This window comes from Branchiostoma floridae, chromosome 2 (assembly GCF_000003815.2).
Source record: "Branchiostoma floridae strain S238N-H82 chromosome 2, Bfl_VNyyK, whole genome shotgun sequence".
NCBI lineage: Eukaryota > Metazoa > Chordata > Leptocardii > Amphioxiformes > Branchiostomatidae > Branchiostoma > Branchiostoma floridae.
Window position 1 is genome coordinate 32,756,382 of NC_049980.1, and position 12,812 is coordinate 32,769,193.

The following is a 12,812-nucleotide window of genomic DNA, read 5'->3' on the forward strand; positions in this document are numbered from 1 at the left end:
GAGCTTGTTGCTGGTTTTAGCATGTTCCGCTGCTCTGTTTCTGTCAATGTTGTTTTAGAAGCAGTAAATATTTAGAAGTTGTTGAGGTACCAGCTGGTCTTGGGTAACAAGTGGTCAACAGTGGAGGGGCTGTATTGGGAAGGGCTGTCTGTCAAACAAACCAGGCACTGACGAAAAAATGTTGTTAAGCCAAAATTAAGACATTGTCGTCAGATTGTGTACTATACTATATACTACATACCTTCAGTCAGTCTGTCCAGACTATGACACTATGCAAGACATACATGTACAGATTGTGTGAGTACTCAATAAACCATACATATAGGCATAACACATACAGATGATACTGTGTCAAAATTGCCCAAAAAGACCACTCCGGACCTCCCCTACATATGTGGACAGGTGGTAACTAATGAAATGGAGAAAAGTATCTAAAACTAGTAAAAGACATTACCAACAAGTAGACACACAATGGCTATGTGGTCCATATTTACTGGTTGTCACTTGGAGTCAGGTTTGACTGTATTGTAAAATGTTTTTATTCCACATATAAAAAAAAAAAAATTGTGTACAAATGTAGCTCTCCAAAAATAGTGGCCCTTAATGCTGTGGCACCCAGTAATATTACTGATACTCTAAAGTTTAAAGCACTTTGAAGTTATCTTCTATACATTGTAAAGAAATGCCTTTACTTAAGGCTTTGCGACAGTAACTCTATTGTAATGTATTACATCCATTGCTAAACATTCAATTCAAGGACAAAAGTGTATTGAATATAAAAAGTGAGACTCCATCCCATGACTTAAACCTCTCCCATCTGTATAACCCCATCCCCAGTACAAACTTGGTGCTAAATGTCTTGGCATGGTTAAGGTCAGTGCCCAAAAGATATGTCAATTGTCTGTTTGAGGGTTGCCAAATGTGTATCTAAGGGTCTGATGTAAAAAAATTAGATGTATCTTCTTTAACGAGCCCAACATCTACACAAAATAATCGTCCCTTCATGTACAGTTTTATAGTGCACCGTAGATAGGACCTTGGTCAGTAATTGTCTGGCATGGGGAGGTGATTCCTAGGCCAGACATCTCACCCCCTTATTTGTGTAAATATTGATAGCACGACTGATCAATCTCTGCCCCTATCTATCCACCTTTCAATCAGTCCCGTTCGTCTGGGGGGAGGCGCGATCCCCCCAGCACTTCATGAATTATTTGTACCAAATTAAATAATGATTTTCCAACTAAGTAAGACACGGCGCGACCGGTCTGAATGCAGATGACCCCGTGTTTTAGGGACACGGCTATAATTGTGTTAGCTCGCTGTCTCTTTGCTACAGAAAGGTGAGAACAGTGCTGCCAGTTTCATTCCCAAGACTATTACTTCTCGAAGGCAGGCTAATACTTACCTGTACCAGTACCTGTACTTATTATAAAATTGTTATAGCACATCTTATGTACCTTTTCCTGAATGAACCCAAGCAAAGTTTTATAGCCTCGCTGCCTAGTGTCCACAGTGTATTGTTTTGTTACAACCTAAATGAAGTTAAAGTTTTGTAAGTGAACACCATCAAAAATGACAAGTTTGCCAATCTTGCACTTAAGAAGTTAGAAAACGTTTTGACTATTTATTTTCTCTTTTGATTGATCTTTCTAGATACTTTTGAGACTAAAATCCTTATAAAAAAGACAGTTGGCAATGTTTTGACAATTTTCCATTGTATAAGTCACATTCTGGAAGGCCTTTTTTGCCACCTGTAGTTTTGATAGTTTTTTATACGGACACATTTAAGAGTTTCCTGAACATACTGGTAGCGCTGACTCAATGTCCTTCCAATTTTCTGTTGTATAAGTCATATTCTGCTTGGCTTTTTTGCCACCTGTAGATTTGATTCAGTCACGTTTTAGAGTTTTCCCAAACATACTGGTAACACTGACTCAATGTTCTTCCAATTTTCCGTTGTATAAGTCATATTCTGCAAGGCTTTTTTTGCCACCTGTAATTTTGATAGTTTTATATACAGTCACGTTTTAGAGTTTTCCCAAACATACTGGTAGTGCTGACTCAATGTTCTTCCAATTTTCTGTTGTATAAGTCACATTTTGTAAGGCTGTTTGCCACCTGTGGAGCACATTGTAGTAGAGTATGGTGGGCCTGCTGTTGAGCTGGCTTCCACTCTTACATGCCTGTAGGCCATGTTTTCCCATGCTCACATGGGGAGGACCTAGAGGTCATTGTCACAGTTGTGCTGGCAGCCACCATGTTCAAGGGTGCCCTCCCCTGGGTAGGGGTTAGGTTCCCCGGGGTAGGGGTCGTCCTCCTAGGGCAAGTGCGCTTCTGCAGTTTCTCCCAGGCCCTCTTGCTAATCAGTGCCATGCTAGACAGTTCTGTGAGCAAGACTGACTGCAACTTGTGGTGATTGCAGCAGGTTACTTAGTGCTGTCCATCTCTCCTTGTTAGAAGTGAAACACATGTTTTATAGGGTTTGATTGGGCCAGGTCTCCAGTTGCTGCTTAGCAGTTAAGTGGCTGTAATAATTTCCAATCCGCAGCTCATTAGATGTCCCCTGTGATCACCCATGCTGTTCAAGGTTGATAATCTGAGTAGTTCTAGTACAAGAAAGGTTTGAAACAGATCCGTCATGATCAAAACTATTCCGTCATGATCAAAACTATGCCACGAATTTCGTAATCCGTCTTTTGAAATGCAGATTGTTTTTAAGTGGGTTATGAAGGTCAAGAGCAGGGGAGGACCCAGGTTAACGTGGCAGGTGCCTGCGGCAGAAGTGTCTCTGATTTCCCCTGCCACCGCACAGTCTGCAGCCATCTGATTAGCCTGGGTACCAGACTGTTTCCAGGGCCTGCACAGGCCAGGGAAGTTTCCCCTGCCACCACACAGTCTGCAGCCATCTGATTAGACTGGATACCAGACTGTTTCCAGGGCTTGCACAGGCCGAAGCTTCCCCTGCCACCGCACAGTCTGCAGCCATCTGATTAGCCTGGGTACTAGACTGTTTCCAGGGCCTGCACAGGCCAGGGAAGCTTCCCCTGCCACCGCACAGTCTGCAGCCATCTGATTAGCCTGGGTACCAGACTGTTCCAGGGCCTGCACAGGCCAGCTCCTCGGCTCGAAGGCCAACATGCCCCCAAGGAAATTTTACCACAGCCCGCTCTGAATTAGACCCTTAGCCAGACTGTTTCCAGGGCTTGCACAGGCCAGCTCCTCGGCTCCAGGGCCAACATGCTCCCAAAGAAATTGTAGCCTGGTATCCAGCCGTAATATAGCTCCCGAGTCTCTAATTGCAAAGAGGAGAGAAGAGACTCGGGAGCTAAATTACGGCTGGATACCAGGCTAAAGAAATTGGGCCTACACAAGCTAGTTTATAAGGCCTAATGAAAAATGTTGTGTTTCCTGTTTTCTAACCTACCCAAGAAAGACCTGCTTGGTGCCCACACCCACCCTAGCCTTTTTTGGGGGGTGGGCAGTGGAGTTTTCAGTTAGAATTTTATTCACCATACTTCCTTTTCAAGTAAAAAACTGCTTGTCCTATGTAATTCGTAACCATTTAATATGCCAAAATTGAAGTTTAACGTCAAAAATATCCCCATGCATTTCTGTTTTACTTCGATAAACTGCATTGTATCACAAGTAGAAAAAAAAGAAGATAATCCCTTCCTATACCGACCCTTTTTTTTCAGGACTGAAACAGGAAACACAACATTTTATTTCCTAGGCCTATAAACGAGTGTATGGAAAAGAGCTGTTTGTGTTCAGCAGTACTGCAGTGCTCCCCACAGCTCCCACAACAGGCAGGGGGCACGACTGTAGTCTCCTAACCAAACACTGCCAACCTCAGGCAGGGGGCACGACTGTAGTCTCCTAACCAAACACTGCCAACCTCAGGCAGGGGGCACGACTGTAGTCTCCTAACCAAACACTGCCAACCTCTGGCAGGGGGCACGACTGTAGTCTCCTAACCAAACACTGCCAACCTCAGGCAGGGGGCACGACTGTAGTCTCCTAACCAAACACTGCCAACCTCTGGCAGGGGGCACGACTGTAGTCTCCTAACCAAACACTGCCAACCTCTGGCAGGGGGCACGACTGTAGTCTCCTAACCAAACACTGCCAACCTCTGGCAGGGGGCACGACTGTAGTCTCCTAACCAAACACTGCCAACCTCAGGCAGGGGGCACCGACTGTAGTCTCCTAACCAAACACTGCCAACCTCTGGCAGGGGGCACGACTGTAGTCTCCTAACCAAACACTGCCAACCTCAGGCAGGGGGCACGACTGTAGTCTCCTAACCAAACACTGCCAACCTCAGGCAGGGGGCAGACTGTAGTCTCCTAACCAAACACTGCCAACCTCAGGCAGGGGGCACGACTGTAGTCTCCTAACCAAACACTGCCAACCTCAGGCAGGGGGCACGACTGTAGTCTCCTAACCAAACACTGCCAACCTCAGGCAGGGGGCACGACTGTAGTCTCCTAACCAAACACTGCCAACCTCAGGCAGGGGGCACGACTGTAGTCTCCTAACCAAACACTGCCAACCTCAGGCAGGGGGCACGACTGTAGTCTCCTAACCAAACACTGCCAACCTCAGGCAGGGGGCACGACTGTAGTCTCCTAACCAAACACTGCCAACCTCAGGTCCACCTCGGGTCCCGGGCTCTGAAAAGCCAGGGTCATCGCTTTGTGGCGGTACGCGTGCGTTATACAAATTCCATCTGTCCCAGCTAGCTGAGCCAACCCAATAGCCCAATAGGACACCTTCTGCTTGCGATGGGTACTTCTGTACTGGCTAAGGTTGCTCTTTTTTTAAATAATAATAATCAGAATGATAGTTTACAATTAATGAAGAATTGAATATGCAACAGTGACATTAATAAGTAAATACTATATTTGAAACTACATTTATTAACACGAGGCAAGAGAGTCTTAGGAAATGTTAAGAATAGACCAGTGGAATGTCTCAATTTTTATTTTTAGCGTCCAAATTAATAAACAAACAAACAAACAAACAAGCGGGTCGTTTGTTCGTTATACTCCGAATACTTCACTTCTTTTTCATTGCTGTTTTACAACTAACTGATGATGTAGCTAATTGTTTAACCAGAAAAAAAGACCAGTGGCATGTTTCAATCTTTATACTGTAATTCGTGTTAAGTAAATAAATAAATAAGCAAACAAAATAATGAACAAACAGCAAACTGTTAAGTAGTTAATTATGCTTCACTTTTATCAACAATGAGCCTCAATTTGATGATGTTTTACCTGGGTCGGAGGGTTATGATTTTAGGGCTGTATCATAAAAGTATATGTTTGTGTGTGAACTTCATATACATGGGGTGTGTTATAACATGGAATAACTCTTTTTGTCTTCTAGCATCTCTGTGGTATGTAGTACACCTCCTGCAGGCCCATACTTTATGTTTAAAGACCCTAATGCTTTTCCGGTTGTTGAGAGAGAGAGTGAGAGAGAGAGAGAGAGAGAGAAGTATAGAATCTGATATGTTTATTGCAAATTTGTGCCCTTCGTCCAATTGCAAGTGAACTAATGATAGTGCACAAGGCTTTTGTTGACATTTTACCTTATTTCGATTTGTGCCCCTAAAATTATTTCTGTGGAGGTGCACCAGCAATGCTATATTGTCAAAATATTGCGGTTTTGGAACCATCGTCCATGAACTTTTGATATCCCTAGATATTTCGTTTTTGATAACAATGGATATAGGTTACCCCACAGATAAAGGTGAATACACCTAATCCATAACAATCTCTTTGGGCCTTTTTTCCATCTTTTTTTGGCTCATAATACACTTTTGCTGGCCTTTTCTTTTTGTACTGGGTTGCTTGTACTATGGACTGGCAGTACAAGCAACCCATTACAAAAAGAAAACGCCAGTAAAAGTGTATTATGAGCCCGATAAAGATGGAAAAGGGGCCCAGAGAGCCTGCTATGGAGGCTACGTTGCACCTCTAATTCTAATAAATGAACTTGAGCCCAGACAGTTACATTGTATAACATTGGCTCAGTGTACAGGAGGACTTGGTGCAGTTGTTTGTGTTTCCTTCCTGCTGTACCATGGGAACATGACCTAGGCCTGCCCTAGGAAGGGTGGGCACTACTGATAAACTCTACTGGAGCTCTCTGCCAATGTGGTGAGCGATGTCAGGGCTTGAGATTCATTGTTGGGATCAGGTTCACTGGTACACCCTACCAAAAAAAAGAAAATTGGGATGCACCATATAAGTATAGAATAAAGTAACAGGGCTCGAAATCCTTTTTTCTGCATACCTACACCACTCTGGATTTAGGAAATATGGATCATATTAAAGTTGAACCATTGCTATTTTTTCTTTAATACTTAATAGGTGGTAACAGTCAATGCAGCTAATAACAATTCACATACACCTATATCATAGGACATTCATGTAGAAAACCCAGTACATGGACCAGTGTAGGTTAGGTTCAGGTAGACACCAGAAATACCTGCACATTTTACCTGCACTAACCTGCATATGTAGGTGGTATTTCGAGCCCTGAAGTAGAATGTCAGAAAAAACTAATTTCACTCAACCCAAATTACAAGTTCAGTCAGTTCAGTCATCTATCCGGTGACGCTATGAAGTCCCCCCAGATGACTCTGTTGCTCATGACAGACATGAGGCTCCTGTCTTGGAGACCAACATCCTCCTTGATCAACCTCCTAAGGGTCAGGATTGGTCGACCATGTCTTCACTTGTGAAGAACTCTTGAAGCCATTCCATCGTCAAATTCTTAAACAAGTGCATTCTAATATGACACACATTCTAATATCTTTCTAAACACTGAGATATTATATGTAATATGGTGCATACCGGGTCCTGTATGTTGACCCAGGTTGCCGTGTGGGTATTTTGAGCACTACATCTGTGTAGAGACGGACCACAACACAATCATGACTTGTTGTGGTCACCGTGCAACGTTTCATTAGTGTTGTCCAGCCGAAAGCAGGTTCCCAATTTCCCATCTGTCCGGATTTAATCCTGCGGCGGCTAGTTGTGGAGTAATAAAGGCCCACCTTTGCCCCAGAGCCGGGGGTGGACATCCCATTCCTGCCCGGATGTCTCCCCTGGTATCCCTACTAATGGTCAGCCTCTGAAATGGCTTTTCTGGTGTCATAAAATGTTCCAAAGTCATTATTTGGGCCCCCTACAATGTCCAGTGCACAGATGGACAGTTGGGCAAACAAAGATAAAGGGAAGAGGAAGATGGAGTGGAAATTTAAAGGGACAGATGACAGGGTTTTTTCTACTAGAACATGAGTAGTGGCCATACATCTCAGGGTTGGACAAGTTTTCTAAGATTAACGTTAACTTGTCCTATCGGGCAAGCACATAAAAAATTTACTTGCCCAAACCAACTTTTCACTTTCCCAAAATTCAAATGACTGTCACTTCTATATGCATTTTCAATTCCAGCAATGGAATTCTTATAATTGCCTATATTTTTCAATGTTGACCATTGCTTGATGTCATGACTGTTAAGGGTAAGAAGTATAAAATCTCACTCAACAGAAAAATCTCGATCGGGCAAGTAGGGTAGGTCATGCACTTGCCCGAACAGCACTTTCACTTGCCCGGGACAATGGGACTAGTGGACTTGTCCAACCCTGCATGAAACTTTCTACATTGTTTGATTATGTTTCTGAAGGTAAAACATTCTGTTTTCGATGGCCCACTGGACTGCATTCTTTTTTCTTTCCTCTGTCGTCAGCCAATCAATTAAAAGCTTGAATATTATAGAAGAAGAACTTTATTGCACGACAATTGTACAAGATGCAATGTATGGCAACAACTATTACACAAAATACAACAGAGAGGTATAGGATAAAGCTTAACAACCTAGTTAACATAACAATAAGGGCTTACATAATTCTTTGATATACCATTGCAATGGAGTAGGCTAATCATTGTTATATACCTTAGAATTCTAGTGTAGGCACAAGTAAGAAGTACAGAAGGGCGAAAGTTTTTTTTTTTCCCATTTTAGACATATACCAAAGAGGTTTTATATATTCATATATACAACACTTTCACATTGCAAACATGGCATTGCACGTTTGACAAGCTTTTTTATTTATTTCTTGACGATTTTCTTTTCTTTCCTACGGAAACATCCTGCATTTTTTTGGGGTATCATTTCCTAGAACTATCATACACCAAGTACTGTAGGGGTGATTGCTGGACAGGTTTTGTTTGTTGTAAGATATTTTTATCATATTGATGCATGTAAGTTGATTTGAACCTTTGCTTCATATCTGTATACATTCAGGGCTCATTGAAAACCACCCTAGTGGTAATACGTTTGTCCCTAGAAAAATAAAATGAGATGAAATGAAATAGAATGAAATGACAGCCATTCCGTTGACGTATTGTATGTCTACTGTAGGAGTATCCTCACTTTAAAAATCACTTGCAGCTAGCTATAGAGGTGCAAAGGTTAGGCATGGCAGGTGCAGTAGCTAGAATAATTGTTTTGGCCACCAAGTCCTACAGTTCCCAGAAACGTGTTTGTCAATGCAGTAACATAGTCCTCTTGCTAGATACAAAAAATGTAAGACTGGTTGAAGTGTAAGAAAACTCTTCCCTTCTTCCTAAGTAGGCTAAAAGGTCTCTAACAGAACAAAAGGTTCAACATACAAACATGTATGTATGTACAATGTATGTATATACTGGAACACCTTCTTGCCAGGTGTTCTGTATAACAAGCATTCATATTTTGGGCACCAGTACAAGTCATGTACATGTGTTGTGCATGCATGTACATCTGCATTTGACAAGAGATACAATATGTATTTTCAGAGCTTTATGTCAATCCGAATAAATCTAAACTAATTTCAAACACAAGAAATCGGACTTATCTAAATGTTCGACTGATCGACTCCAGTCTTTGTCAAGGAATGACATCACATTATGAACAAAATGTAGATAGTACAGGTGACCTCTATGTTGCCTTCTGTTTTAGTTTAGAGATGGTTGTAGAGCTCAGCTCTTATGTTGAAAGCTTTTTTTTTATTCGTAATATACATTATGTCAATGCTTTACCACTTTCCCAAACTGTTGTGTCCTGTACATAGTATCACTATCATGTATATTTGTTGCTTGCTTGTTTGTCGTACGTGTGTAGTTCTTTAGATGTGCAAAGCTTACAAATGTGCATCGTTCCACTATAATTGCTTTTGTTGCATGCTGTCATCATACCACACTTTAGAATACCAAAGACAAATTGTGTCTACGGTACTTACATAATGTGTAACAGTGTATGTACATTCGTGTGTGTAGTTAGAAGTTGCCATTCATAAAGTTCATTCCTCTCCACAAATTTTTTGTTTCGTTTTGTGATGAGACATTTTCCTTACCTCATACAGATGTAAGAAACTCTTTAGCACAATTAGAAAACGGCATGGAACTTTTGTCATAACAAAGACGATAAGATCCTTTTAGTAGGGCTTGTTTCCGCCAGGATGCCTTGCACTGTTGATATTGGTGGCGACTCTGCCATCATCAACAGCACTCAGAAAAGTCCAAATATTCCGCCAGCCAGGAAAAAGAGCCGCTGGTTTTTCTCACAACGTACGGGACCGGATTCCAAACCTGGTGGGAACGTTGGCCTGTTTGCATGTTTACTCGTTCACCGTGGTTTGTGCTCGTTTGCATGACGACCAAAAAGAGTTCATTTTCGTTTTTTCCTCCCTTCACCGTCACCGCCATCCTCATCTAACTTGAGAACTGAGACTTGAACCTTTCAAACTCTCAGCTCTGGACAAGCTCAGCACTCGACACCTCTATACCTCAACGCAACCGGAAATCGTGCAATCCAATGTCGTCTTCGACATCGCGAGCCTGGTGCTGTACGGGACCCAGGCCACCCCCATCCGGCTGAAGATTCTGCTGGACCGCCTCTTCAGTGTGCTCAAGCAGGAGGAGGTGATGCAGATTCTGCATGGGCTGGGCTGGACGTATGAAGACTATGTCAGGGGATACATACTGCAGGTATGAGTCACAGGTCTACCTTAGTACGTGTACACCAGTCCTTTACATGTATGTACCATATAGTAGGGGGGTTGAGGTGGATGTATGAGGACTACGTCAGGGGATACATACTACAGGTACGAGTCACAGGTCTACCTTATCATCTGTGTTCACCAGTCCTTTATGCACCATGTCAGTAGATGGACTGGGCTGGACGTATGAAGACTACGTCAGGGGATACATACTGCAGGTAGGAGTTTCCCTTATTATCTGTGTTCACCAGTCCTTTATGTACCATGTAGTAGAGGGGCTGGGCTGGACGTATGAGGACTACGTCAGGGGATACATACTGCAGGTACGAGTCTCAGGTCTACCTTATTTAATATTATCTGTGTTCGCCAGTCCTTAATGTACCATGTAGTAGAGGGGCTTGGATGGACGTATGAGGACTACGTCAGGAGATACATACTGAAGGTAGGAGTCTCAGGTCTACCTTATTGCCTGTGTTCACCTACATGCACTATCAGGGCTCGAAATACCGCCTACATACTGCAGGTACGAGCCACGGGCCTACCTTATTATCTGTGTTTACCAGTCCTTTACATGTATGTACCATGTAGTAGAGGGACTGGGATGGAAGCATGAGGACTACGTCAGGGGATACATACTGCAGGTATGAGTCTCATGCGTACCTTAATATGTGTTCCCCTACATGCACTATCAGGGCTTGAAATACCACCTACATACTGCAGGTACGAGTCTCAGGTCTACCTTATTTAATTTTACCTGTGTTCACCAGTCCTTTATGTACCATGTAGTAGAGGGGCTGGGATGGACGTATGAGGACTATGTCAGGGGATACATACTACAGGTACGAGACACGGGTCTCCCTTATTTAATATTATCTGTGTTCACCAGTCCTTTATGTACCATATAGTAGAGGGGCTTGGATGGACGTATGAGGACTAGGTCAGGGGATACATACTACAGGTAGGACTCACATGTCTACCTTATCATCTGTGTACACCAGTCCTTTACATGTATGTACCATGTAGTAGAGGGGCTTGGATGGACGTATGAGGACTACGTCAGGGGATACATACTGAAGGTAGGACTCACAGGCATACCTTATTATCTGTTTTCACCAGTCCTTTATGCACCATGTAGTAGAGGGGCTGTGATGGACGTATGAGGACTACGTCAGGGGATACATACTACAGGTACGAGTCTCAGGCCTACCTTATCATCTGTGTTCACCAGTCCTTTATGCACCATGTCAGTAGAGGGGCTTGGATGGACGTGGGAGGACTACGTCAGGGGATACATACTACAGGTACGAGTCACAGGCATCCCTTATTTAATATTATCTGTGTTCACCAGTCCTTTATGTACCATGTAGTAGAGGGGCTGGGATGGACGTATGAGGACTACGTCAGGGGATACATACTGCAGGTATGAGTCACAGGCCCATCTTAGTATTTATCATATTCAGATTCTTTAATTTCTTAGATTTTCTATGTGTGTTTTTACCTGCTTTTTAGATTCACCTGCTGTCTGCTAGCTTAGGTGGGGACTTTATGCCCTGATATGCTCTCAGCAAGAAAGATTGCAACTTAGATTGGGCAACACACTCAAAAGAAGTACACTCTTTTCATATACAGGTACAGAACAGGATTGTGCTTGGAAGTCCTTGTTTCAATTTTAGTCATTCAGTGATGAACCAAGAAAGTGGGTTTTAAAGTCTGCGTTATACTTTGTTTTACTTTTGAATTTTAGAAACTGTACCGTACTATTAAGATAAACTGATCAGAAGGTAAGTCTTTAAAAAAGCTGTTTGAATGCCTTGTTTTCATTTACTTTGATAGCCTTTCACTCACATGTACTAGCTTTCTTTGTATACACATGATAAATTTCTTTGAAGCTGTCTAATTGGTTATTTTCCCTCCCTTGATAAATGTAGTTAACAAAGAACTCTGATGCTTTAGCCACCGGATGAAACTATTCTTAGATGAAAGCTTTAGGACTCTAATCAATAATTGGTTCTGTGATAATCTGGACAAGTCATGGAGGGCATGTGAAAGTAGCCTAGGTACCATCTGGATAGTACAGTAGTTTGCTCCAACATTTATCATACACTAAAGACAGTCGCTTCTCAGCTACAGTCAAACCTGTCTATAGTGGCCACTCAAGGGACCGGACAAATTTGGCCACTATAGACAGGTGGCCTCTGTATAGAGGTGGCAACTTGTAGATAAAATACCCAAGGGACCGACAAAAAGTGGCCACTATGGACAGGTGGCCCCTCTGTAGAGGTGGCCCCTAATACATGTTTGACTGTATTCTGACTGGGAACTTTGACATTTTTAACGTCAAATTTTGGAGGAGGGCGTTGATTGGTCTCTACACATGAGCGAATTAAGGAGTGGGCTCAAGTGCTCGTTTGAACAAGTGTTCCAACACCCGAAATGACCTTCGTCTGCTTTGTGTTGTTTGTGTGTCGCCTGGTTTAACGAGTGCTCTAGAACCCATTACTTATTTCATTAACTGACATCATCACCAGCAGGTTTGAATGTACAGTTCCCCAGACGGGTAGCAGAAGCGAACATAGGAGCATATAGTACTAGCACTACCCGGATGGTACCCAGGCTAATGTGAAATGCTATTTAAGGTCAAAGTCTGTATATTTTCACATCTAGTAGTCTACAACAGTGATGTCTGTGTCCTGTATTTGGATCAGAGTTGGGCCATACCTTCCAACACAAAATTTGGACTTACGCATATTTTTGACTGACT

At 42.7% G+C, this 12,812-nt stretch overlaps 1 protein-coding gene across 9 annotated transcripts in view; it reads left to right on the top strand.

Annotated features, from left to right (window-relative positions):
- LOC118409294 (zinc finger protein basonuclin-2-like) overlaps positions 1-12,812 on the top strand; it is a 144,377-nt gene that overhangs the window by 29,897 nt on the left and 101,668 nt on the right. For 2 of the 9 annotated variants that reach the window (XM_035810204.1, XM_035810202.1), the window contains exon 3: positions 9,775-10,040. The exons of 4 other annotated variants lie outside the window; for them this stretch is intronic. In XM_035810204.1, the coding sequence (XP_035666097.1) occupies positions 9,775-10,040 (266 nt within the window). Of the gene's footprint in view, positions 1-9,774; positions 10,041-10,281; positions 10,375-12,812 lie in introns of those variants that run through there. 3 more of the 9 variants (XM_035810205.1, XM_035810203.1, XM_035810206.1) reach the window with 2 other exon arrangements.